Consider the following 27868-nt stretch of genomic DNA (forward strand, 5'->3'; position numbering starts at 1 on the left):
ATTGAGTAGAGATGGAAAGGAGGAAAACTTGAAATTAATAAAGATAATTCATAAACACCATCAAAATAAATCCACCTTGTGTGTGGCCCTCATAAAAGAGCAGCTCTCCACTGAAGAAGGGCAGCCTTTTATCTAGTAACAAGTATGAAGGGTTTGCAAGCAGAATCACAGCCCCTCTGTAGAGTCAGAAGTTTTTATTTTTTAAAAAAAGAAGTGGAAGGGGGGGGGAGGATGTCTGGGATTGATAGTTGCTGTTGTGACATGTGGATGCTTGCATGTGTGGGTGTGGATGTGTGTATGCATGTTGATGTGCACGTGTGTGCATATGTGGGTGAACATTGTGTGTGTGTTTGTGGGAGAGTCAATGTGGATGTGTGGACGTGTGTGTGCATCCATGTACAATGTGTACGTGCATGTGTTAGTGTGCAGACACAGCAACATGTACACAGTTGTGTAGTAATGTATATATATATACTGTGTACACAGTAAGGATGAGGAGGAGGAAGAGGACAACAGAAAGAGAGAGAGTGTTTGTGTGTGTGTGTGCAGTAGGAGAGTGGGGAGGGAGAGAGAGAGAGAGAGATGACAAAATACACACTTGCCTACTATGGAGGGTTGGTTACCCTCTTTCCTGGATGTGGGTGAACGGTGAGTAAAAAGCAAATATATAATAATAATGATAATAATAATAGAAATAATAATAATAATAAAAAAGCAGTAGACAATAAATCTGAAATTATACATATGATAATTAACTAATTAGCAGTGTAGTAATGGGTGTATAGCTTATATTCACAGTACACACACACACACACACACACACACACACACACACATATATATATATATATATATATATATATATACACACACACAGATACAGGAATTCATGCACACATACATGCATAGATTCTATTGTGGGTCGGCATCCACACAAATGCATGATCATGTTTGTTGGATTGGCCGTTATAAAAATGTCACTGAGAAAGTGTCCCCCTCTGAGGGGGGGGGAAGGAGAGGAATGTATAGAGCCTGTGTAAGGGTGGGAGTGAAAGTGGGAGGGTCAATAATAGCAGTGAATGGAAGAAGCGAGTCATTTCTACCTTTAAGTCAATCATTGAAAGGTTGAGGACACAAAAGTTGTGGGTACACAAAAATTGCTGTGATTTAATAACTATTTGGTTGTAACAGGAGAACGGCACCTGGTCGTAACCGGGGAACGACACCTGGTACTAACAGAGAGTGGCACCTGGTTGTAAGAATTGTAAACATATTTGGTTGAAAGAAGAATGGTTTTGTGTGAAAAAGGTAAACATGGCCACTTTCTAACAGTGTGTAAGAGGTACTATTTCATAGTGAAGTATCTGTTGTTAGGAAATCAATGGTTTAGATGTAACAGATAAACAGAGTAGCTAATAGTTTGAGAAAACTGAATCAGTAATGAAAGACTGTTTCAAAGGTAAATGACGAGACTCATGGGGGGAGCTATTTTTAGTAGTGATAAACCAAAGAAGAACTGCAATGGCATGGTCATAGCTATCTTAGAAACTGGTGTCTTAAAGATGATGCAATGGAAAATGAGACTGTGTTGTGAATCTGTCCAATGCAGAAAAGCATATGCGAAACATATTATGAAATACATATAGTGCGCGCGCGCGTGTGTGTGTGTGTGTGTGTTAAAATATATTTTATATAGTGCAAGCATTATCTGATATAGAACTCAATACATCCAGTAGAGTGGATACGCAGTAGTGAGTTGCCCAACTTGAGGCAAGACTCAAAGTAAACTGTCAACCGTTTATATAATACAATACATACATACATTCATTGCATACTTACATGCATATACAAGTGTGTCTGTGTGTCTGTGTGTTTTGCATGATATTCAAAATACTTTTTTCCTTGGACATAGTTATGATTGAATAATTTTTAATTTCTTGTTGCATTCTCAATGAGAGATACTGAAGATATGCATAAATATATGTACAGGCTTGTACATACCCTTATATCATCATCATCATTTAATGTCATTTTCCAAGCTGGCATAGACTTAGACAGTTTGACAGGAGCTGGGAAGCCGCTGAGAGCAACAACAGGCTCCAATTGTCTGTTTTGGCATGATTTCTATGGTTGGATGCCCTTCCTAATGCCAACCACTTTACAGAATGTACTGAGTACTTTTCATGTGGCACCATAAAAAAGTATCCATGCTATATTATATATATATATATATATATATATAGTACCAAACATACATGCGTGCACACATACACTAACTTATATGTACACCCAGGCCATACACATACATGCTACAAAAACATGCATATATCTGTAAAATATATACATATGTAATATAGATCATATGAATGGATCTTTGATTTTGATGATTGCCTGATTGATTGCTCAGTCCAAAGGAACTGCTACTTGATTGTATAAGTGGTAGAGTATTCCATAGCCACATGTACCATTAAAGTAATAATCAAGTGGAAAATTAGTATAACTGTATGTAAATAGTTGTGTATTCCACAGTCAGAATCATTGATACAATGGCTGGCCCACAAATCACCAGGGCAGTATCTATCTGCCCAATTTTACGTAAAAGGTTTACAACCCCCTGATGCTATGGTAGATGACACTTACCCAAGGTGCCATGTGGTGGGATCGAACCAGACACTTTAGCATTGGGAAGTGATCTTAACTACAACCACATAGCCATGCACCCATATGCATAGAATAAACAAAAACAAAGAAAATACAACCCATACATGCAAAACATACATACTATAGGCACAATATGAGTGCATGTGTGTGTATGTATGCATGTGTGTATACACATGCATATATAGTGTAATGCACTTGATAAAAAAAACTGCAACGAACTTGCCATGAGGAGAGGAAAATCAATGAGTCACAGCAGAGTTTTATATTGTTTAAGTTTAAGAAAAATCTGGCTGCACCTAAGAGGATGTAAAACTCTGCTATCTTCCATTAATTTCTTATCTTTTACCCCGAAGAAGAATTGGGTACAAAATGTTGGATTTTCTACTCCTCACAGCAAGTTCACCGTATTCTTTTTATCGATTGCACCACATAATGTAAGTCTTGCCAATGCAAAACACCAACCTTATATAATATTTTAACATCCACTTTTTTCCATCATGGGCCAAACAATTCCTTGAAGTGGATTGTAAATTTTCTATGGCTGGACACTCTGCCTGTTACCAATCCTCATGTTTTTCCCAAGAGAAGTATTATTTTCCCCATGGGCAAACATGCTTTTTTCATGGTTGATTGGAAATGAATCATGCTATGTCAAGACAATGGGACACACCACACACCCACAACAGGCTTCTTTCAGTTTCTAGGTGGAACATAAATAAGGTCCTGCTTCTGTCATTGCACACACACACACACACACACGCTGTACATGCATGATATATACACACATCACACAATATTTATTAAAGAATCAGTTTTCATTTACAAACAAAAAGAAAGAAAATCATTGAGCTTGTTGGTAGTATAGGTGCGTAGATGAGATGTACACTACATAGGTATCGGTGATGTGTACAGTACTTCTAGGTGTGTGGTCTTAGTGTGTATTCACTGGAGATTCTTGACAAAAAAGGAAAGTGATGAGTTGCCATACCCCAAGGGGAACTTCAATGGTGCATTGATGTCTGTGAATTTAACAGTTTGTATATGTTAGATCTATTGGATTGGAGCGGATTGCCTATGTTCCATTGTCAATAGGACGAATGGCTCAGCAGGTTCTCTTCACCAACTGCATTTTGATGTGAAGGCTATGAATTTGAACTCAAGATCATACTGGTTTGATAAGTCTACTCTATCCCAATGCTTTGACAGAAGGGAGCAGTTTTTTTTATACTCTGACCCAGAAGTAGTTAAATCAATTACATCAACCCACCCCTCCCTCAGTGTTCAACTGGTACTTATTCTATCAACCCTGAAAGGATGAAAGGCAAAGTCAACCTTGGGAGAATTTTAACTTAGAACGTAAAGACGAATGAAATACTGCTAAGCATTTTGCCCAGTGTCCTAACACTTCTGCCAGCTTTATATATATATATATATATACACACACACACACATACTTATGTGTGTGTGCATGTGTGTTAGATATATTAAAAAATATAAAATCACCAATTTGTCCAGTATAGACACAGAGATATAGGCTGGCAGTCTATCACCATATGAAAGGCCACAGCATGGATATATTAAAAAAACAGAAAAAGATTAAGATGTATATTTAATACTTTTATATTTTAAAAAAGATCACCATCGGGGGTGACTAAAGAATCATTCACTACAATAACTAATTTCAAAGAAAATTAGAATGTAATGGAGTAAGTCCTATTTTCATCATTGGTTTTATGGCTGGACACCCTTCCCTATGCCAACCCTTTTAGCTTCCTCTTACAACAAACATGGGAACAGTGTATCTTGTCTAAAATCAGAGATACACACTTTTTAGCAGTAGTGTAATATACAATACAGCTACAGAATTACACATATTGATAGAAGAACAAGTCTATCATCAATAAATATAACAATCACTTTAATAACAATAATGTAAAAGTTAGTTATAGCTGCATGGAAAGCATCGCAATTAAAATATTTCACTGTAACAGAAAATAACAGAACAAGGAACACACTGAACCAATCAACAAAAGTTCAATTTCAGCAACATCGTGGTATATCCACTTAATGACAAATGTCCCCAAAACACCTTAGCATATAAAACTAAAAGTACATCCTCAGATGGTACCAAAGCACTATATAAGGCTAATAGAGAGCATATAAAAAAAAAGGGCCATAGCAACATTCTTATTACTTAAGATATAGAGAACATATATTCTATCTCTCAAATCCAGTACATCTGGAAAGTGAGAATAGAGATGACATCACTCCATAATTTAGTCCATAGTTGAGACTGCAAAAGCCATATTTTAACAAACCCTTTCCCACATAAAAAAAAAAGAAAAAGATATAATGTAATATTCTGTTGCAACTTGTCAAAATGTTATATGATAAAATAAGAGTTGGTCTCAAAATGCAGACATAACAGATATTTATTAAAGACTTGACAGACTACCACCCACACAAGCCAAGAGGATCATCAAAACAACACCCTATACCGACATAGTAGTAATTCCTCCATCAGACATTGTCCACCAATAACTATATTAAGGAGAAAAACAAAAGATAAATCATTTCTATACAGAACTCCTCTCAACTGTTAAACAAAGCACCATTTATTCAATTGAAATGGCCCCAACTTTTGGTTCATTTGTCTCGTTTCAAAGCCCTGACCTCTTCATTCATCTCTTTGTTGCTTGAAATAAATGGACCAGAGATGAGAAACTCAGAGGAGGGATGAAATGAATTTTCAGCTTCAACCAAACAAACTATCACTTGTATTGAGTACATTTTCTTCTGTTTGTTTGTCCAAACACACACACATCTCTCTATCTGTCTACCTCAATCTCTATATCTATTGATCTAATCTATCTCCACGAGAGAGGCATACACATCTAATATGTATATATATAAAAGTATCATATGCACATCACATATAGTTCTCTACATGAAAAGTGAAAGGGGGGGAGAGAGAGAGAGAGAGAGAGAGATAGAAAGATGGAAAGAGACAATACACGAAGCAGTGTGTTTGGTCAAAGGACCTCTACAAGGCAGAAGAAAGAGGAAGAATCAGGGGCCACACTACAACTACGTTATATAGATTAGTTATAAGCCAGAACGAGCCAGGACTGACCACATGCATGCAAGTTATGGGATGGGGTGGGACAAACTGAAATACCACTGTTGCCTTGACAACGGTGATGGTAGCATGTTTGAAGTTGGAAGAGGTGGGAGTAATGGCCAGACCGGCTCTGAGAATTAGTCAGAATTAAATATAAAGAACATATGTATATAAGTATTTATATGTGTATATATATATGTGTATATTACATTGGTTTCAGATGTTCATCATCATCATCAACGTCATCATCATCATCACCGGAGGGTGAATTCTCTGAAAATATTACAACAGGAGCAATAAATTGTCAACGGACAAAGTTTGTGGGCAGCAGACCAGAGGGTGGAGGGCATTGTTTTGAAACGTCCACCTCTGAAGTATGCTCACCCTTCGTAATAATCACACTTAAGCAGTAGCCACACTCAAGGAAAGCCACTCTTATCTGGACACTCCATCATACAGTCATTAATCAACCTGGTTGGAGAGCTTAGACAGATAATTAGGTTAATTCCAGTGTCTGTCTTGTCTTTGTTTATTTCAATGATTCTGGAAATACGAGAAACAAAGTACACCTCGACGGGATTCAAACTTGGAACACTGAAGCTTAAAATGAAAGCCAAAGGAATAATTTAGTACAGAGTGTTACAGTTAATGTTATGCCCTCTCACCTTGGACGACACAATCTGTAATGAAATGAGAGAAGGGGGTTAATTGTCAGAGAGAATTGAATTAATGTATTGGGATTTGCTAACCATCTTCAATATTGCCTCCACACTGATGTGACTTGGAAGAAGAATCTGTAAAGCAGCAGGTTTTCATGTGTTGAACCTGTTATTTAATCTGTGATGATATCTCACATCATCTTTACCCCTAATTGCATAAACAATGCAATACCAAACACACGGCAATACACCACCTGATGGGTTAACGTGTTTTTATAGTTATATGCCCATAATAACAAAGTTGTCTCACAGTTGTATTGAATGTAATGAAGCACTTAAACATTGTCATTTAATTCTCTCATACGTTTTTTTTTTTTTTTTAGTAGTTGGTTGGGCCTGAAGGAAGGGCTGTGCCCATGACTTTCACAGACCCTGTGAGATCAGTGAAACTGTTGTCATGTATACTCAGCTTGAATTCTTGGAAGTTGATAGTTGCAGGAAAGGAATTCCAGATGGCTGATGTCCTGTTGACAACGAACTGGGTGTAGTAGTTAAAGTGATGCTTGGTAGGATGGACACAATATGAGTGATGATAGGAGGAGAGCTGAGTGAGCCAGGATGGTTTAAATGGGAGTGGTATGTGCCCAACCAGTTCTGAGAAACAGAGGGCACCATAGTGAAAGTACAAAGTGGGGAGATAGCTTATCTGTGGACCAGAGATTGGAGTGTATTTGCGAACAACTTCATTTTACACACACCACATACAGTCCTCTATACACGGCCCATAATCCACGACTGTAACCCATCACATATTACATACATCACATACAAACCTCAATAAAAACCATGTTTCACTACCATGCACCACATGTAGTCCTCTACATTCACTGTCCATGTTTCACTCTCATCACCCATCTTACACACACCAAATGGAAACTGATAAAAGCAATCATGCATGGAACACTGACAACAGAAGGGTGCAATGCAGTGGAACAAAGCTGTGTGAGGGAGGGTTCCTACAATACCGACAGTACAACATCGACAACAACAGTAGCAACATCAATATCTATTGATAAAGAAATGGAATTGAGCTTCTAAGAGACAACTACCACACACATACACACACACACACCGACACTCACATACATGCAATAGCTGTTAGGTTTCATCCACAGTAGAGATGTTTCGTGTACGCTGACATCAAGGACACTCACCTAGACTGGAACGGTTGATTCTGTAAGTGGAATTGTTGTGGAAAGGCATCATGTGGTTGAGGATAATGGAGAGACAGTCTGCCACCTGGCTGTTTGGAGCACAGGCCAAAGCTGGGGTGTAACCTGGTAATAAAGAAAACAATAATGATGGACGTGGTTTTAGTATTTATGTCACCGTTTGGCCACAGTAACTGGCAGGACCTTCAGTTGCCAATACAGTATCTCTTGTTCATCGTGTTAGTTGTTGAATAGGTTATCATCAAGGCTTTTACCTTGCCTGTTTGTACATGTTTATTTTTTTTTTCTGAGGATGGTGGATTTATGCTATGATGTAATCTATGAATGCATCAATAAAATGCTACCAAAACAGCTCTAATTCCAATGGCTGAAGACTAGCCTCACGCTTGAAACTAGAAGTACTAAAGGAATTTGAATCAAACTGTTTGATCCATACATGTAACTCCCAATAAATGTGTTGAGAGCCCTTCTTTTGTTTGTCTGCTCACGCACATATATATCTACCTAACAACCCTTACCATTTATTTTTACTGTTTTGTTCTTACTATTCTGTTTTTGTTATCACTTTAAACCTCTGCAAATCCCAAATTTTATTTAATTTGCTTTGCAGGAACAACTGTTTTAATGAAGTCACGTCTTGTTCCAGCATTCGAAACACGGAGTAGATAAAACAGGGGACAACTGACGAAGGGATTGTTCTTTATGTTGCCTGTCTCGTTTCTCTATTTGTTTCTTTCATCATTCAAAAAAAAGTTATTTTCCATGGTTTTGTTTTTATGTTCTCGTTTTTCATTTTGTTCATATATGTACCCATATATGCATGTATATATGCATATATATGTAGGTATGTACATATATGTATATATGCATATATATATATATATATATATATATATATATATATATATATATATATATATATATATATATATATATATATTATTTATATTATTATATGATCGAACGCCACGCATCCATTTCCAAGTAAGTTTTATATATATATATATATATATATATATATATATATATATATATATATATATATATACATACATACATACATATGCGAAAGAGTGGTGAAAAGTTCCTGGCATTGAGTAAAAGAAAGCACAGAGGATCAGTTAATTGTGATTTTATTCAACATATTCTCCTCTCAGATTCACACACTTATTGCAGTGGTCCTTCAGTTTTTCTAAGCCCTGTAAAAAACCCCAGAAGGTTGGACCTCCAACCAGGCCTTTTGCTATACCTTTAAAACCAGGAACTTTTCAACACTCCCTTGTGTGTGTGTGTGTGTGTGTGTGTGTGTGTATGCACATATTTGCGGTATACTACCAACAAATGACAATGGTTGTTTTACCTGGCTGTTAACTCAATGTTAGGATACCCAGCCAGACTCTAGATTCTAATGAATCTTGTAACTATTCTATCTATCTATATGTGAAGATGCAAATGTAGTGCAGGTGCCTGATGTGCGTGTGTGTGTGTACTTACCACTTTCATCTAATGCCATCACACTGGAACCTTTCAATAGTAATTCTCTAACAATGGCCACTAACCCATTCCGGGCAGCAATGTGTAAAGGTCTGGAACAAAGCAAAAAGGAAACGTCAGTGTCTGAGAGTTCAAAAGTGGTGGATAGTCTTTACAATCAGGCATTCAATATTGTGCAGAGAAACCATAACGGCCATGACCAAGTCCACCCTGCCCACCCTGTCCACCCCTGCTGTGGCCATTACCATGAGCAGTGTGTACAGGTTTACAAAAATATACAATGGTCAGTGGAAGGAGTGTACTATGTCCAGTCTGTCACACAGCAGTTCATTACTGCATATCAGAATGTTGCATTTTCATAGACAAGGGGACAATGAGATGGGGTGGGGTGGGGTGGGGAGTAGGATTCATTGGATACCTACCTAACACTTGACGTGATAAAGACATTTCTCTATTCCTTTTATTATGCTCAGTCTATCTACCTAGCTGTAAAGAGGCCTTGTCAGGAATTTGATTGCAAGATTAGAATAGATGATACACCATAATCAACTTGTGTCTTGTGTCTCAGTAGCTGAGGGATGTAGAGATGCACTCGGCTGACAGTATTGACACGACTGACAGTATTGACACACACAGATTTGACAATGTTGCAGTATTTCGTCTGTCTTTTACGTTCTGAGTTCAAACTCTGCCAAGGTCGACTTTGCCTTTTGTCCTTTCGGGGCCGATTAAATAAGTACCAGTTAAGTACTGGGGGTCGATGTAATTGACTTAATCCCTTTGTCTGTCCTTGTTTGTTCCCTCTCTGTTTAGCCCTCCGTGGGCAATAAAGAAATAAATATTGAGAGAGTTGATGCTGTTGAGACACACATAAACACAGTTGGTAGTGTTGACATACACAGCTGACAGTATTGACATACACACACACACACACACACAATACTTACATCTTCAGTTCAGAGTTGGCAATATTTACAGTCGTGGAGTCATTTATTTTCTTTAACAGTTGCATAGCAACATGGGCATGGTGCTGTAAAGAGAGGAAGAGAGAGAGAGAGTAATATATTTAACTGCAGAGAAACACACAAAGACGAAGAAAGAAAGAGAAAGAGTAGTATGTAAACCTTACATTTATACAAGCATGGTGGAGGGGGGTATTTTTGTCATCGTCCACCAAAGACAGATCAGCACCGTTTTCCAACAGCAGTTCTGTAAAAGAAGAAAGATTAATCAGTGCCTAAGCAAGTTATATATAGATCACTGCTGAGTGTGGTCAGTTGTATATCAAAGACCACTGGTCAATGTTGACATTGATAGTAGATAATTGTAGTTAGCTGTTACAGTTAAGCAGTGACCATGGACAACATTGGCTGTGAGGTAAGAAGTTTGCTTCCCAATCACATGGTGCTGGGTTCAGTACCATTGTGTGGCACCTTGGGCAAGTGCTTTTTACCATAGCCCTAGGTCAACTAAAGCCTTACTAATGGATTTGGTAGATGGAAAGATGCTAGTTGCATGTAAGAACCGCTTCCTTGCCTTGACATCACATAATAATTGTAAATGAATGCCACTGTTGTGCAAGCGGTGTTGTTCATTACCAAAGCTTGTGCAAAAACATGTCTGGTCAAGGGGAAATATTATCATACTTGGAAACAGGTGAGGGTTGCTGATAGGAAGGGCAACTGACCATAGAAAATCCTCCTCAACAAATCCTGTCCAACCTACGTGAACATGGAAAAGTAGACGTTAAAATGATGACAATGATGATGAAGTACAGTCTAGTGAACATTGTAAATAAAATCTGAGATAATACAGCAGCCATCCAGTATTAGTACAACAGAATGGTCAGTGCTGATGCCACGTAAAAAGCATCCAGTCCACACTCTAAAGTGGTCGGCATTTGGAAGGGCATCCAGCAGTAAAAACCACATCAAAACTGACCTCGCCTGTGCTTGTGCTACATAAAAAGCACTCAGTCCACTTTGCTGTGGTTGGAGGGTTGGTGTTAGGAAGGGCAACCAAGAATAAAAACCCTGCCAAAACAAACACAGAAGTCTGGTGCAGGCTTCTGTTAAACCATCCAACTCATGCCAGCATGGAAGGCAGACATAAAACGATGATGATGATGGTCAGCATGAAATGGTAATGTATTAAAGAAACCTTTTAGTGGTCAGTATAAACTATATAAATGTATTTATGATCACTTAGGGATAATGATTGATATGGGCGTCACTGGATTGCACCTTACAATGGTCAGTGTGTTGGACACTGTTACAACTTTTGTGCTAATGGTGTTATACGATCATCTTATGGCAAGTTTAGTGGGTAAATGATATCATGTGACCTACCTACTACCGTTGAGTGACCGTTGGCTGCAGCTAGTGTTATCGGTGTCCGTCCCATCCGATCAGAACAGTTGCAATCAGCACCGTGGTTCAACAATATCTGCATGCATTCATAATGGTTACCAAACGCAGCCGCATGTAACGGTGTTCTGAAACAAAATAGTATGGGCATCAGTGTGTGAGTGTGTGCATGTATATACTGTAAATCTGTATTTTTTACCCAAAATTTAAAGGTCAAAATCCCTAGTGCGTACTATATACGAGGTTAAAAATGAAAAATATTTTCTAAGCAATGTCTCTATTTGCTGTCCGGCAATGTTTATTCAGACACATTTTGTGATGTCGGGTGCGAAAATAGCTTAAGCTAATACCTTAAGCTATATTTAATTTTCACTGACATCATTACTGTTATTTCTTTATTTTCTGCAAACAAACTGCACAAAAAAGCTACACGTTTGCATTATGTTATATATACAATAATAATAAAGGACGTTACCGTATATATGTTTACAAACCAAGGACGTTATATAGACCTCCTTGACTCAAGTTAGAGAAAGGGTGCGTATTATACACAAGGTTTAGGTTTTTCAGAGGTATAGCCCCCTAAAAATCCCCTGCGTATTATACTCAAGGGCGGACTATACTCGAGGATTTACGGTATATATGCATGGATTGGTCTAACCCATGCCATGATGATGATATGCACATACACACATACATATGTATATGTATGTGTGTGCATATGGTGGCTGTCCATTCCTTGCAGAGTTTGAACTCTTCTTGTATCTATAATTGTGCTTTCCTTTTGTGAGATTTTAAATGACCTTTGAGCCCTGAAAGGCAGTTAAGAAAGAGCTGATCACAAAATACTGCACCAATGTCTCATTTCAGAACTGGCTCCACTTTCTGCTTGTTTGTTATGAAGGTTCAAGTGCCACCTCAATCCTCCATGTGACAGACATTGCAAACACACACACACACACACATGCAGAATCATTATCCCTGCAGCCATTGTCATCACCATATGACAATGCAACATGAGACACTCCTTGTCTGAAATAATATGCGAATTTTCTCAAATCTCACTTCACTGTCTTTAGAAAAAAAAGAGATGTTAGATAATGGAGTTCTAGATGCATAAAAAGGCAAGATGGTCACAGCTGGACTGCCTTGATTAAGACTAAACAATTTTGAGCTCCTTAATACTGGGGACAAGAGCACAATGTGAAAAGAGGGATAATATCCATACATTGTAGGAGATGGACAACACCACAGTGTAGGATGGGGACAACATTTCTTAAAAGACCTCACTAAAATTAAAAAAAAAAAAAGGAAAAAATAACCACAACGAAGTTAGGGGAAAACGTGAAGTGAGCTCAATCTTAGTTACCTGCCCTTGGAATCTGTCGCTTTCACAATGTCGTCTCCCAACTTTTCTATCAAAATTTCCACACAAGATTCATTACCATTTATGCTGCAAAGAGATAATAATAATAATAACAATAGTAATAATAATAATAACAATAATAACAATAATAACAATAATAATAATAATAATAATGATAATAACAATGGTATTCTTATTTTAATTTTGACTCTATATCTTCAGCAGGAGTTACCTCAATCCTTTCTATATTAACCAAAATGAAGTAGATTGACAAAATTATTTTTTGAACCAGTTGAAGACACACAAGATGCTATTGATTCTGCCAGCTCACCGCCTTAATAATATTTTTTTCTCCTCTAAGCACAAGGCCTGAAATTTTGGGGGAGGGGGACAGTCGATTAGATTGATCTCAGTATGCAACTGGTACTTAATTTATCGATCCCGAAAGGATGAAAGGCATATTTGACCTTGGCGGAATTTGAACTCAGAATGTAAAGTCAGATGAAATACCGCTAAGCATTTCACCTGGTGTGCTAGCGATTCTGCCAGCCTTAATAATAATAATAAATGCCCTGATGCAATACCAGGCAGTGGCTCTCATGGCTTCTGATCTCAACTAACAGGAAGTGTTAACATGTACATGTTTTGTCTTTAAAAAATAGGCTGCAGCAAATATTCTCTATACAAAAGATTTGCTTGTCAGTTGCTTGATCTTAACCAGTAGAGCATGTCCCTCAGTGGCTGACAATGTGCATCTCTGATCACAAGCAGGAGTAGTTGGGGTGCACCATAGCCATGTGACTAATTTGGGGTTTGACTAATTCTCCCTTGGAAACATGGGGGTTTCATTTATCATTCTTAAACAACACATACTTAGGGACCTTTTGAGTGGGATGGGCTACTTGACCTGAAAAAAAAATCTAACTGGGCCCCACCTGCAAGGTCATGCACTGCTTATCTTGATATATGTTACACACATATGGTTGTGATGCACATGTCTGGTGCAGCCTTATCAGATGGGGAGTCATCTGAATCCATTCAGCAGTTTTTGAGATATCTTGTCCATTGACAAACAAACAAACATGACTGAAAACAATAGCTCGGCCTTCACTAAGGCAGAGGTAATAATAGTTACAGAATGTATGGGAGGAAAGTGATTAGAGAATTTACTTACACAGCACAATGAAGGGGAGTAAATAAGGTTTTACTCTGTGTCATCTTATGTTCAAGTAGAAGTTCTATACAACTGTCATGTCCTGCAACAGATATAATAATAATAATATAGAAGTAAGGGGAGTGTTGGAGGTGGTGGTTGGGGATAGTGGTGTAGTGCCATGGTGGAGAGGGCCAAGGGTGTTGTGGTTGTGGTATGGGGTAGTGCTGTTATGCTGGTGTGAGTGGTGATGATGGAGGTTAGCTGAAATATATGTACAACAATATACGTACAACAAGTACCTTATTTCTCAGACCATGTCAACTTGTGTACCAGAAAATGTAGTATGTATTTAAGGGAGAAATGTGTACCAGGACTATGTTTAGTTCCCTGTTGACTACCATCATCACCATGATATTGAAGACCAGCACCAGCACCACCACCACCACTACCACCAACAACATTAGGTTATACTTACCATTGTAGCAGGCCCAATGGAGTGGTGTGAAACCTTTATTGTCTTCTTGGTCTCCCATAATTCCAATCTGAAACAATTACAAATATATAGTATGTATACAATATATATATACACATGCACTCACACACAAAACATGTTTGGGTGCATTTGAATGTGATAAAACCTTCCACTGCAGAAATAGTCCTGAGAGAAAAATCTTCCCCTTAGACATAAATGTGTGAAGATACATTTTGGGTTGTGAATGACATCATTATATCATAGGATTTGTGCATTTCTGCATCTTTTCACTTTGTGCTACAATCTAATGATGTCAGTTGCAGCTCAAAATATAACCTGACACATGTTGTCTAAGAGGAGAATTTTCTTCTAGGACTATGTTCACAGGGAAGGGACTTATCATGACTGAATGCATTCAAACATGTTACATATGGCTTTACACAAATATATTTTATTCAATGGAACTTTGTGTGACAGTATGTATGTATGTATATATATATATATATATATATATATATACACACAATTTAAAAATAGAATAAAGTCTTTATAAGAATTTATCAAGTAGTTAGCATGAAAAACCTCATATGGGAAAAATTTACTAATTATTCACTCTGTGTGTGTATACATACCTATCTATCTACCTATATGTGTGTTCTCGTCTACGTTTGTTTGCAATGTCCTGTACCCAGATATGCACCTATACATACAGGTGGATGTCGGTATGCACATACCTGTACGTATATATGCATATACTCATTTACTTTTGTTTTTACATGATTGAACGCAGCGTCTCACAAAAATTGTAAGTAGTTTTCGTAACTTATCCTCCGACGCTACTCTATCTCTTTCTCTTTCCTTTCCCCCCCCCCCTCGTTCTTCCTCTGTACTACTACGTATCTCGCCTTACCCCTCTTGTTCTTCCTCTGTTACTACTACGTACCTCTTTTTTCCCCCTCGTATTTCCTCTTTTTCTTTTTTCCTCTCGTTGCTCACCATTCTTCTACTTCCTCCCTCTCTTTCTCCCTCTACCACTCTCTCTCTTCCCTTTACACCGGCATGGTCACATGCTTCCGGTCAATAATCCTTTCCTTCCTTGGCTTTCGCCAAGTAACACACGCCATCACTTTGTCTCTCTCGGTTCCGTGCCTCATCGCGTTCATACACACATAATTTTTCTCGTCTGGCCGTAAAGCCTTTTCTGTTTGTTTTCCTGTCTTGTTTTTTGTCCGCCACTACATTCCTCCATGGCTAGATTTAATTTGCGTATACAGATTTAATCTGCGATCCATGGGACGAGCCGTTTTAACGTTGCGTCCTGCCCGAAGCTCGTCGAAACGCCGGTGTTAAAACGTGGGTAGCTGATGAAGTAGAATGTTCTCTATGTGGCTCGTGTGTTCTCGTCTACGTTTGTTTGCAATGTCCTGTACCCAGATATGCACCTATACATACAGGTGGATGTCGGTATGCACATACCTGTACGTATATATGCATATACTCATTTACTTTTGTTTTTATATATATATATATATATATATATATATATATAGAGAGAGAGAGAGAGAGAGAGAGAGATGTATACACACACACTATATGAATAGTGGGATGTGGGAGAGGGGGTGAGTCAGTTTTCTATAAACATAAAATGGGTGGTAGTGGTGGTGGTGGTGGTAGTAGTAGACAGGTAGATACTACCTACACTACCACCACCATCATTACAAATGTAAAATTTAAGGGGACAGGTATAGTGTTGTACACAAGATACATAGTTGTTTAACTGTTTATAAAGAAGAAGGGGAGATGTGATGTTGTGACACTCATGCCCTGTAGTGTCCATTGAAATAAGAAATGTTAAGTCAGTTTGGCACCAAATTACTACTGCAGCAATCACTCACACACACACACATAGCAGTATTCACACATCAATGCATACATACTCAGAACACACACACACACACACACACACACCTGACACACATGCACAGACAAATCCAGTGGTCGTATCACAAACATAGCAACAACCCCAAATGCTCTTTCTTCTCCTTAACACTTCAGCATAGAAGCCGCCCAATCCCCACCAAAGCCAAATGACATACCTGTAATAATGTACCTAGGATGCCCACATGTCCACACATGGCAGCAAAATGAAGAGGTGTGCGTCCTTTGATGTCTTTGGCAGTGATTTCTGCACCATTGTGCAGTAATGCATCAACACATTCCTCGTGACCGTTAGCTGCCTGCAACAACAAAAAACAACAATTACTTAGAATAATGCAAGTTTATGAATGTACACTGTGTACCTGTATGTGTATATGTAAATATATATATATATATATATATACAAGGGTTGGACAAAATAATGGAAACACCTAGCATCATAATTTTGAAATGTCAATGAAACCGTCAAAAGCTTGTTTATTTTTAGTTCTTTGACTGATTATTTGTGTTGCTTAATATGTTTTGCTAAAATTGCTGTTTCTTTTCAGATACCATCAGGAAAAGTTAATTAAAATACACTGAAATGACAGATCTATCGGACTTTCAAAGAGGTCGAATTGTTGGTGCTCGTATAGCAGGGGCTAGCTAACGAAAACAGCTGAAATGTATGTTGTATCAAGAAGTACTGTCTTGAAAGTAATGAGAGCCTTTCAGAAAGAGGGAAAAATCTCCTCATTGAAACAAAACTCCGGAAGAAAACCAAAACTCTCACGTAGGGACCATCGGACTCTTACGCGAATTGTTAGAAAGGATCACAAAAGTACAGCTCCCAAAATTACTGCAGAGCTTAACGACCACTCTAAGAACTCAATTTCCACAAAAACTGTTTGCCGGGAGCTGCACAAAGCTGGAATTCACGGGAGGGCTGCAATCAGACAACCTTTCAAAAACAAACGTTGCAAAGCATTTAGGAATGTTATTTTCTCGGACGAGTCATCCTTTACCTTATTTCCAACCACCATCCAAGTATATAGGTGGAGACAGCCAAAAGAAACATTTGACCCAGACTATCTTCTTCCAACTGCTAAACATGGAGGAGGATCTGTGATGATCTGGGGAACTATATCTTGGAAATCCGCCGGCCCAATGGTTTCCCTTCATGGCAAGACTATTTAAGCACTTTATCTAATCAAATTCATTCTATGGTTGTGGAACTGTTTCCAGAGGGAAACACAATGTTTCAGGATGATAATGTCCCAATTCATACAGCTAAAGTTGTTACTGAATAGCATGATGAACATTCTAGTGAAGTTGAACAACTTATCTGATCACCACAGTCCCCAGATCTCAATATATTGCCATACACAAGACAAAAACAAGATCTCACCTGCAACCATTATTTAAGGAAAAGATAACAACATTTTCCCTCTCATTCCTCTCACGCTGATGCCGAGCAAAACTTCGAAGCCAACAGCTCACAGCAGACTTTTGTCCTGCTGTGATACCACATGCATTGTCTCCAGAGGTTATTGAACCTCATGTGTATGGGAGAGAAGGCTAACTATGCACTGCTGTGAAGATGGTTACTGAAAGCAAACCCCTTGTACGAAGCACCTGTGAATAAACGGTTATTGAATTTACTCCGCCTGAGAACTTCATTCCTCGTATTTCCAGCTCCTTGAATGGAAGAAGAAGATACCCCAAAAGTATCATAAAAACCTTCCTTCCATTATAAAAGTATATTGTGTTTGCATAACGAAATACCATATACCTACAAATCATTAGCAGAGAGATAAATATCATATAGTTTTCTGTCCACTCATTGTAATAATAAAAAAAAAGAAAAAAAGAGAGATAAAAACGTGTAATGGAAAAAGAGTGAAGGAAAAACATGCGTTAACTGACCCCTCTGTGTAACGCCGTCCGTCCATGGATGTCTTTGTTGTTTACTATAGCACCTGATGTGATGAGATTTAACACAGCATCTACGTGGCCATTGGCAACAGCTAACATCAACGGTGTTCTGAAACAAAACCACAATAACATAACTTTTTACTGTCGTACCACTGAACAACAGCAACAACACAGATTTAGGGGTCTATCATCATCATTATTATTATTATTAAGGCGGTGAGCTGGCAGAATCTCAGAATGGTAGAATGCCAAACAAAATGCTTAGTGGTATTTTGTCTGTCTTCACGTTCTGAGTTCAAATTGTGCTGAGGTCGACTTTGCCTTTCATCCTTTCGGGGTTGATGAAATAAGTACCAGTTGAGCAGAGCACTGGGGTTGATGTATTCAACTAGCCCCTCCCATAAAAAAATCTCAGGCCTTATGTCAATAGTAGAAAGGATTATTATTAAATGGTAGGAAAGAAGAGACATAATGAGAAATATTATTTTAAGGGATGAACTATAGAGAGTGGATATTGATTTTTTTTAATGATGTTAGGAGCAGGGCCCACAGCCTTCACAAGTCCCCTTCCCCCACCTCCCAATCTGGTGAGACTAGAATTACAGTTCAGGGAGTGCTGACAAGAGTATTATGTGGGTCATAAAAATAGATATCTAAGAAGGCAGACAAAGGTAGATACTCAAGGATCAGATAGTCAAGGGTTCAGATACTCAAGGGTTCAGATACTCAAGGGGTAGATACTCAAGGGGTAGATACTCATGGGGTAGATACTCATGGGGTAGATACTTATGGGGTAGATACTTATGGGGTAGATACTTATGGGGTAGATACTTATGGGGTAGATACTTATGGGGTAGATGCTTAAGGGGTAGATATTTAGAAACAAGATTATCAGCCAGTAATTGGATATGATAATCAGGTATTTTTTAATCAAAGTGAAGGGTTGTTTATAATGTCTATGGGAAGGGGGTGAGTAGTAGTAACCTACCTTTCGTTGTCATCTGTACAATCGACTATGCAACTATCCTCTGCAGCATGTAGCAGTACCCGTAGACATTCCGTGTGGCCATTGTATGCTGAAAGTAGACCCACAGCACATTTTATCAGTTTAAAAGGTTGTAATATAGAAATGAACAGAAGGTGACTAGCACCATAGACACACACACATACACAAATGGCTGTCATAGATATACACACAGCCACCAACACATGCATATACTCATATAGGTCCTCATTTTGAAGGAGCCTTTTTTAATGCTTGCATAGCATGATGGGTTTGGGCAGAGTTTAAGGTAAAATCTTTCTATAGCTGGATAGCCCTTCCCATCTCTTACCTGTTTCCAAGCAAGGTAATATTTCCTCAAGGTCAGTCTTGTTTGCACAGAATATCGGAAAAGAATGGTATTCCTTTACAACAATGACAATGTCAAGACATGGAGATACAAACATACACACACAAGCACATAAACACTCACTGATTTATATATATATATATATATATATATATACACACACACACGTAATAATATACTATCTTTCTTACTAGAAGCCATGCTCATACATACATACATATATATATATATACACACTGATAAAACAGCTGACAGACACAATACAATGAGTGGCTTTTGTATACACATACCATGGTAATACTGGCTGTTTCACATACACAATGCATTGAATACTTGCCAAATACACATGTTATAGTAATATACTGATTAGCTATCATACATGTATACATACACACATACACGCATGCATGTATGTATGTATACATATACACTGGCTGTCTCACACATACTGTTCCAAGCATGCACACACACACACACACACACTGACTGGTTGTCCTACACACAATAGTAACACACACAAACACACTGCTTGTAACCATGTCCTGTCTGTCTTATGCATACTTTGTACCTTAATCCAAAAGTTCACTAACCCCCCCCCCCCCCAACAACAACAACACCAACAGTAAAGTGAGTGATAGACTGACCTGCACTGTGAAGGGGGGTCCTGCCAATCACTGAATCGTGGACCGCTATTCCAGCTCGGTTTTGTAATAAAATATTTACACATTCCGTATGACCCCGAAAACACGCCAGATCTAACATGGTGCGACCTATAGGAGAGTGGGAAAGAGAAAGAAAGAAAAAACAATCATTAGACACATAGGAGGGACTGAGCAGGGAGCAATTTAGGTTGGACAGTTCATGGTGGTGATGATGATGATGATTGGTGGTGGTGGTGGTGGTGGTGGGGGGGGGGGGGGGCGGTCAAAGCAGACTTTTGAATTAGTGTGATAGTATTTTACTCTGGATATTCAAAATGCAAACATTTTAGTCTATGGGTCTGTAGTTTGCATTGAGTGTAAACTGAAACAATTGTAGGCTTAATTAACAATATGTTAATAAATTAATTTATATCCATTTAAACTCTCCATTTTCTTAATAATATTAGATATTTATAATATACCTTCCTATATTGAAGAGATATTTCTCAACAATATAAGGTATTAAACCAGTGTAACTTGGATGAAATCACCCCTTTAAGAGGTTAATATATCTTCGCAGTGACTTAGATATATATATATATATATATACTCTTTTACTCTTTTGCCTGTTTCAGTCATTTGACTGTGGCCATGCTGGAGCACCGCCTTTAGTCGAGCAAATCGACCCCAGGACTTATTCTTTGTAAGCCTAGTACTTATTCTATTGGTCTCTTTTGCTGAACCGCTAAGTTACGGGGACGTAAACACACCAACATCGGTTGTCAAGTGATGGTGGTGGGGACAAACAAACACACAAACACATATATATTACGACAGGCTTCTTTCAGTTTCCGTCTACCAAATCCACTCACAAGGCTTTGGTCAGCCCGAGGCTATAGTAGAAGACACTTGCCCAAGGTGCCAGGCAGTGGGACTGAACCCGGAACCATAGATGACATCCACATAACTTGGCAGAGCTCAGCAAAAGAGATGAAGAGAATAGGTACTGCACTTTTTGTTCAACTAAACCTTTTAAGGTGGTGAATGACCTCAGTGGGATTTGAACTCAGCACATGGGACAAAACGCCTAGTGGCATTTCTTCCAGCTTTCTATTCCAGCTTGCTGCCTTAAGGAACAATTATTATAATGACTGGAATAAGTAAAAAATAAATCATAGGTCTGCTGGATCAGTGCTGGCCCTGGGTTAAACAACAACAGTGACTAAATTCAGCAGGTTTGTGGTGGTGGTGATGAAAGTGGTGGAACATGATTGAGTCATGGAAACAAGGGACAGTCCAACTTACCATTCATATCACAGATGTCGAGGTTAATTATGTAACCCAGCAGAACATTCAATGCCTGTTCATGACCATTGTAGGCCTGCAACAACAACAACAACAGCAATAATAAGAAGAATAATAAAAACAAATGGACAGTTATATTATGAAAAAGAAAGGAGGGGAAGGGCTACATCATCATCATCATCGTTGTTTAACGTCCGTTTTCCATGCTGGCATGGGTTGGACGGTTTGATTGAGGGCTGGCAAGCCAGACGGCTGTACCAAGCTCTAATCTGATCTGACGATGTTTCTACAGCTGGATGCCTTTCCTAATGCCAACCACTCCAAGAGTGTAGTAGGTGCTTTTTATGTGCTACCTGCACAGGAGGCAGTCAGGCAGCACTGGCATCGACTACGCTCGAATGGTGCTTTTAATGTGCCACCGGCATGGGACCAGTCAGGCGGCACTACACTCTCGGAGTGGTTGGTGTTAGGAAGGGCATCCAGCTGTAGAAACTCTGCCAGATCAGAATGGGGCCTGGTGTAGCCATCTGGTTCGCCAGTCCTCAGTCAAACCGTCCAACCCATGCCAGCATGGAAAGCAGACATTAAACAATGATGATGATGATGAAAGGAAAAAGAGGAATGGAAGTGTGTCTAGATGAGTGGTTCTCAACCATGTTTTGCCTAGGGACCCCTTTGATTCTTAGTCTACTCTATTGGCACAAGGCCTGAAATTTGAGAGAAGGGGTTTAGTTGATTACATTGCCCTACCCTGTACTCAACTGGTACTTGTTTTATCAACCCTGAAAGGATGAAAGGCAAAGCCGACCTTGGTGGAATTTGAACTTGGAATGTAATGATGGATTAACTGCTGCTAAGCATTTCACTAGGCATGCTAACAATTCTGCCAATAATAATAATAATAATAATAATAATAATAATAATAATAATAATAATCCTTTCTACTATAGTACAAGGCTTGAAATTTGGCAGGAGGAGTTAAGTCGATTACATTGACCCTGATGTGTAACTGGCACTTATTTTATCAACCCCTCAAAAAGATGAAAAGCAAAGATGACCTCAGCGGAATTGAAACTCAGAATGTAAAGACAGATGAAATACCACTATGCATTTTGCCTGGCATGCTAACAATTCTGCCAGTAATAATAATAATAATAATAATCCTTTCTACTAAAGGCACAAGGCCTGAAATTTGGGGGAAAGGTTTAAGTCAATTACATCGACCCCTAGTATTCAACTGGTATTTAATTTACTGACCCCAAAAGGATGAAAGGCAAAGTCAACTGTGGCAGAATTTGAACTCAGAGCGTAGCAATGGGCAAAATACCGCTAAACATTGCATCCAGCATGCTAACGAATCTACCAGATCACCGCCTTAATAATAATAATAATAATAATAATAATCCTTTCTACTGTAGGCACAAGGCCTGAAATTTTTTGGGGAGCGGACTAGTTGATTTCATTGACCCTGGTGTTCCACTGGTACTTAATTTATTGACCCTGAAAGAATGAAAGGCAAAGTCGACCTTGGCGGAATTTGAACTCAGAATGTGGCGGCAGACGAAATACCTCTAAGCATTTCACCCAGTGTGCTAACAATTCTGCCAGCTAACCACCTTAATAATAATTATTTCAAATTTTTGCCACAAGGGTGGGGGATAAGTCAATTACATCAACCCCAGTGTTCAACTGGTACTTATTGACCCCGAAAGCACGAAAGGTAAAGTCGACCTCAGCGCAATTTGAACTCAGAACGTAGAGACAGGTGAAATACTGCTAAGCACTTCATCCAGCATGCTCGCTGCCTTAATAATGATAATTATAATAATAATAATAATAATAATAATAATAAAAAAAAAAAATATTTACTTACTGCCAGATGAAGAGGTGAATATGGAGCTCCAGTTCGAAGAAGGTCTGTAGCAGCTGAGTCTAGAATCTGAGAGAGAGAGAGAGATGGAGGAAATGAATAAACAGAACAAAAACGCTTTTCAAGTCTGGAGCCAATTCTACTAGTCTCTTCTGCCAAACTATTAAGTTGCAGTGACATAAACAAACCAACACTGGTTCTCAAGAAGTGGGGTACGGTGTGGAGATGACACACACACACACATACATGGGAGGCTTCCTCAGTTTCCATGTGAGGAATTGATCAGCTTGTGGGGGCTACAGTACAGACACTTGCTCAGGGTGCTGTGCAGTGGGACTGAATCCAGAACCATGCGGTTACTAAGTGAGCTACTTAATGACACAACCACACCTGCACCTATCCTTGCTAATGCAATAAAACAGTGCAGCAATGTCAAAGTAGCAAGAATCATCAACCTAGCTGCACCTGTTTTCTGCAAGAAGGATGAGAAAGGACAATACAGAAAGTACATACAAATAGCAGATACCCAAAAATTCTGCATGGGGCTAATGACCAGAAGGTATCAGTAAATTTGTAAGAGGACCCGTGTTCACCACTCACTGCATTCCCCCTCCCTCTCGTGAACTTACCTCCCCACTCACCCTGTCCAATCCTTTGTATGACTTGCATTCACCTCCGTGTAACTTGAAGGTACACCCTGACACACCACAATCTCCTTTCTCTTTCTCCTTTCCAACTGGGGTCACCATGTCCCTTATCAACACCAAGACGCCCCTACCTGTCTCTCTTATACTTTAACTTCCCATCACTTGACATAAAGCCACCATCCCCAGCTCAATGCTACACTCCGCCTCCATCGGTAGGTTTTGCCTTGTCAGTTACTTGGGGACCTCATTAGTGCTTTTAACATATAAAAGGTACCCTGTGAATTGGCCTGACTCCCCATCAGTCGCGACAAGTGTTCCAGTTGATTCAATCAACAGAACAGCCTGCTCATGAAATTAATGTGCATGTGGCTGAGTACCCCATGGACATGCATACACTCAATGTAGTTCTAGAAGGGATTCAGGTACAATTCATTTATGAGGTATGTAGGTATTATTTCTTTACTACCCACAAGGAGCTACACACAGAGGGGACAAACAATGACAGACAAATGGATTAAGTCGATTATATCGACCCCAGTGCGTAACTGGTACTTATTTTATCAACCCCGAAAGGATGAAAGGCAAAGTCGACCTCGGCGGAATGTGAATTCAGAACGTAGCGGCAGACGAAATTCCGCTAAGCATTTCGCCTGGCATGCTAACGTTTCTGCCAGCTCGCCGCCTGAAGTAATGTATGTATGTAGTGGAGGTGCATGGCCTAGTGGTCAAGGTATCCGGCTCATAACCATAAAATTGTGAGTTTGATTCCTGACAGTGTGTTGTGATCTTGAGCAAGACACTACTTCACCGTGTGAAGTGGTTGGTATTCGGAAGGGCATCCAACCCATAGAAACCATGCCAAAGCAGACACTGGAGCTTGGTGGATCCACTACTGGCGCCTTTTAAGTGGCTCCACCACTGGTACCTTTTATGTGGCTCCACCACTGGCACCTTTTACGTGGCCCCACCACTGGTGCCTTTTACGTGGCACCATCACCAGTGCTTTCTTTTTTACATGGCACCGTCACGTAATAAAATCAGATAGTTGCTGCATGGTTGGAATCCTTTCATATATATATATAATCCTCGTCATAGTTTTTATCTCTGCTTTTCCACACTTGCATGGGTCAGAAAGGTCTTTTCTAACACAGTGTCTTGCCATTTATTACATTCCTTTCTCATCTCCTTGGCAAAGTTCAACATTCTGAGATCAGCTTCCACAATTTTCTGTCCATGTCTTCCCTTGCCATATCTTCATTCCTCTTGGTTCTCTTGGAACTTTTTACCCATCTATTATTCTCCATCATTCATGTCCATATCAGATCAACCAAACGCACCATATCTAGTTCTTCTCATACACAGTTTATCTATCAGCTCATCTCTACCACGTTGTCCGTGCACACCAAACATTACACATCCAGTGAAGGATGCTTGCCTTGTTCCCTCTCTGTCTGTCAATCCATCCAAACAAACAAAAACACAGATTGCTAGGATTTTCTAAGTGAAAAGGAAAGAGAAGCACGTCTTTCAAATCCAATCTATTTGCAGTACAGTAAAATTTGTGAAACATTCCAAAATGCACTCCATCTGAGATTCTTGAAATGAACAGAGGCACACACATACATATACACAACACGCAAGTACTACAGAGTCATATTTGCACAGAACACAAGCACAGGTGCATACAGCTACACATATACATATATACACAACACATACATACACGCATATATACATACACAACACAACATATACATACACACACACACATACATACACACACAACACATACATACACAACCCATACATACATACACACACACAAACACACACAACATCTAAGTCCTAAAGAATTCTGTTCATAGATAAGTGCAGCTGTACACACACACATAAACACACACACACAACACCTAAGTACTAAAGAATCCTGTTCATACAGAATGCAGCTGTCCACACACACACACACACACACACACACACTAACCCAGCCACATTTTTACAAAAGCCAGGAAATATCTCAACTCAAAAATGTCCAGTCACTTTGTTAAGGATAGGCTTGAACATACATGAGCCTCCATCCAGTTTCTCTCTCTAAAATCCTAGTGACAATGCAATGGTCAATGCCAGGCAATGATAAAAGACTGTTTGTCCAAGATGCTACACAGTGAGATCAAACCAGGGGCCAGGTGGTGGTGAAACTCATTTCTCAACAACTCAACCATACTTGCACATGTGTATTCTACAACACCACCACACACATCCATAGATTCAATCAGTGCTTGTTAAATACAGAAAGAAACGTGAGTCAAATAACGTGTGTATGTATACTGATGTGTATATACACATTCACACTTCCAAGGATACCATTACACCTGCACGCATGCAAGTGCATCATGCGTTCACACATACAAAAGTACATGCAAATCTAAAGATTCAACACAAACATCAGTTTACATATACACGTGTCTGTGTATATGCATGTGTGAATGCATATATGTTTGTGTATGTGTGTGTATGCATATATGTTTGTATGTGTGTGTGTGTGTGCGCATATGTTTGTGTATGTGTGTATATATATTTGTGTATGTGTGTGTGTGCATATATGTTTGTGTATGTGTGTGCATATATATATGTGTGTGCATGTATATATGTGTGTGTGTGTGTATATATATGAGAGGTATTGGTATCCAAAAGACCCAAGGTGGCAGGTAAGGCTATGTAAGTGCTATGGTAGGACCTTAATTAAACTCTCGGTTCGATAATGATACAAGTGAGGAATCTAATGCGTGTCTTGCATGAGCATGTATATGTTAAATAAAAGAAGACAAGAAAACCAAGGCTGTGTGGAATTTTCAGGACATTTATAAAGAGAGAGTTAGTCTTACATCTGTTTCTGGGATGTTAGGGATATCCCTTCATCAGAGACGATGTGAGATGGTTAAATAGAGGGAGATATTATAGAGTTCAATATGAGGAGTTATTTTGAGAAAGGAAGCAAATAAGGAGTATATAGGGAAATAAGATAATGAATATAGAAATATAAATAAATATATATGTAGGATGTTATAGTTGCAGTTCCATTATCCAAGGAAAGTGGTGTGTAGAAGTGGTAGAAATGCTCCTAGTCCATGGTATGTAAATTCCAATAGGAGTTCATATTTTGTCATTAAAGTGTGGAGACATATATTACATATGCTGTTCATTCAAAGGGGTTCACACTTTCCATTTGTAATGACAAAATATGAACTCCTATCGGAATTTACATACCACAGACAAGAAGCATTTCTACCACTTCTACACACCACTTTCCTTGGATAATGGAACTGTAGCTATAACATCTTTATACATTTTTATTTTTATTTCTATATTCATTCTCTTATTTCCATTTATACTTCGTATTTCCTTCCTTTTCCAAAATAACTCCTTATATTGAACTCTATTTCCCTCTATTTAACCATCTCACATCGTCTCTGATGAAGGGATATCCCTAATATCCCACAAAAAGCTGTAAGACTAACTTTCTCTTTATAAATGTCCTGAAAATTCTACATAGACTTGGCTTTATTGTCTCATTTTATTTAACACACACATAAAATGTACTGATCCACAATAGAAAATTCAACAAAAAAGTACTCCATCTGGTGAGAGATAAATATTATTTATTTAAAGGTCAC

General features: G+C 38.8%; 1 protein-coding gene across 1 annotated transcript in view; it reads right to left on the bottom strand.

Moving 5' to 3' along the window:
• LOC106869704 (uncharacterized) overlaps positions 1–27868 on the bottom strand; it is a 163965-nt gene that overhangs the window by 12871 nt on the left and 123226 nt on the right. The window contains exons 15-28 of the mRNA XM_089357990.1: positions 23551–23616; positions 21678–21753; positions 20376–20501; positions 19368–19455; positions 18371–18488; positions 16624–16764; positions 14531–14597; positions 14074–14155; positions 12903–12986; positions 11516–11661; positions 10297–10376; positions 10115–10197; positions 9168–9259; positions 7656–7778 (exon numbers count right to left, since the gene is read on the bottom strand). Coding sequence (XP_089214116.1) covers positions 7656–7778; positions 9168–9259; positions 10115–10197; positions 10297–10376; positions 11516–11661; positions 12903–12986; positions 14074–14155; positions 14531–14597; positions 16624–16764; positions 18371–18488; positions 19368–19455; positions 20376–20501; positions 21678–21753; positions 23551–23616 — 1372 coding nt within the window. The remainder of the gene's footprint in view (positions 1–7655; positions 7779–9167; positions 9260–10114; positions 10198–10296; positions 10377–11515; positions 11662–12902; positions 12987–14073; positions 14156–14530; positions 14598–16623; positions 16765–18370; positions 18489–19367; positions 19456–20375; positions 20502–21677; positions 21754–23550; positions 23617–27868) is intronic.

This window comes from Octopus bimaculoides, chromosome 9, assembly GCF_046866305.1.
Source record: "Octopus bimaculoides isolate indiv1 chromosome 9, ASM4686630v1, whole genome shotgun sequence".
Taxonomy (NCBI): domain Eukaryota; kingdom Metazoa; phylum Mollusca; class Cephalopoda; order Octopoda; family Octopodidae; genus Octopus; species Octopus bimaculoides.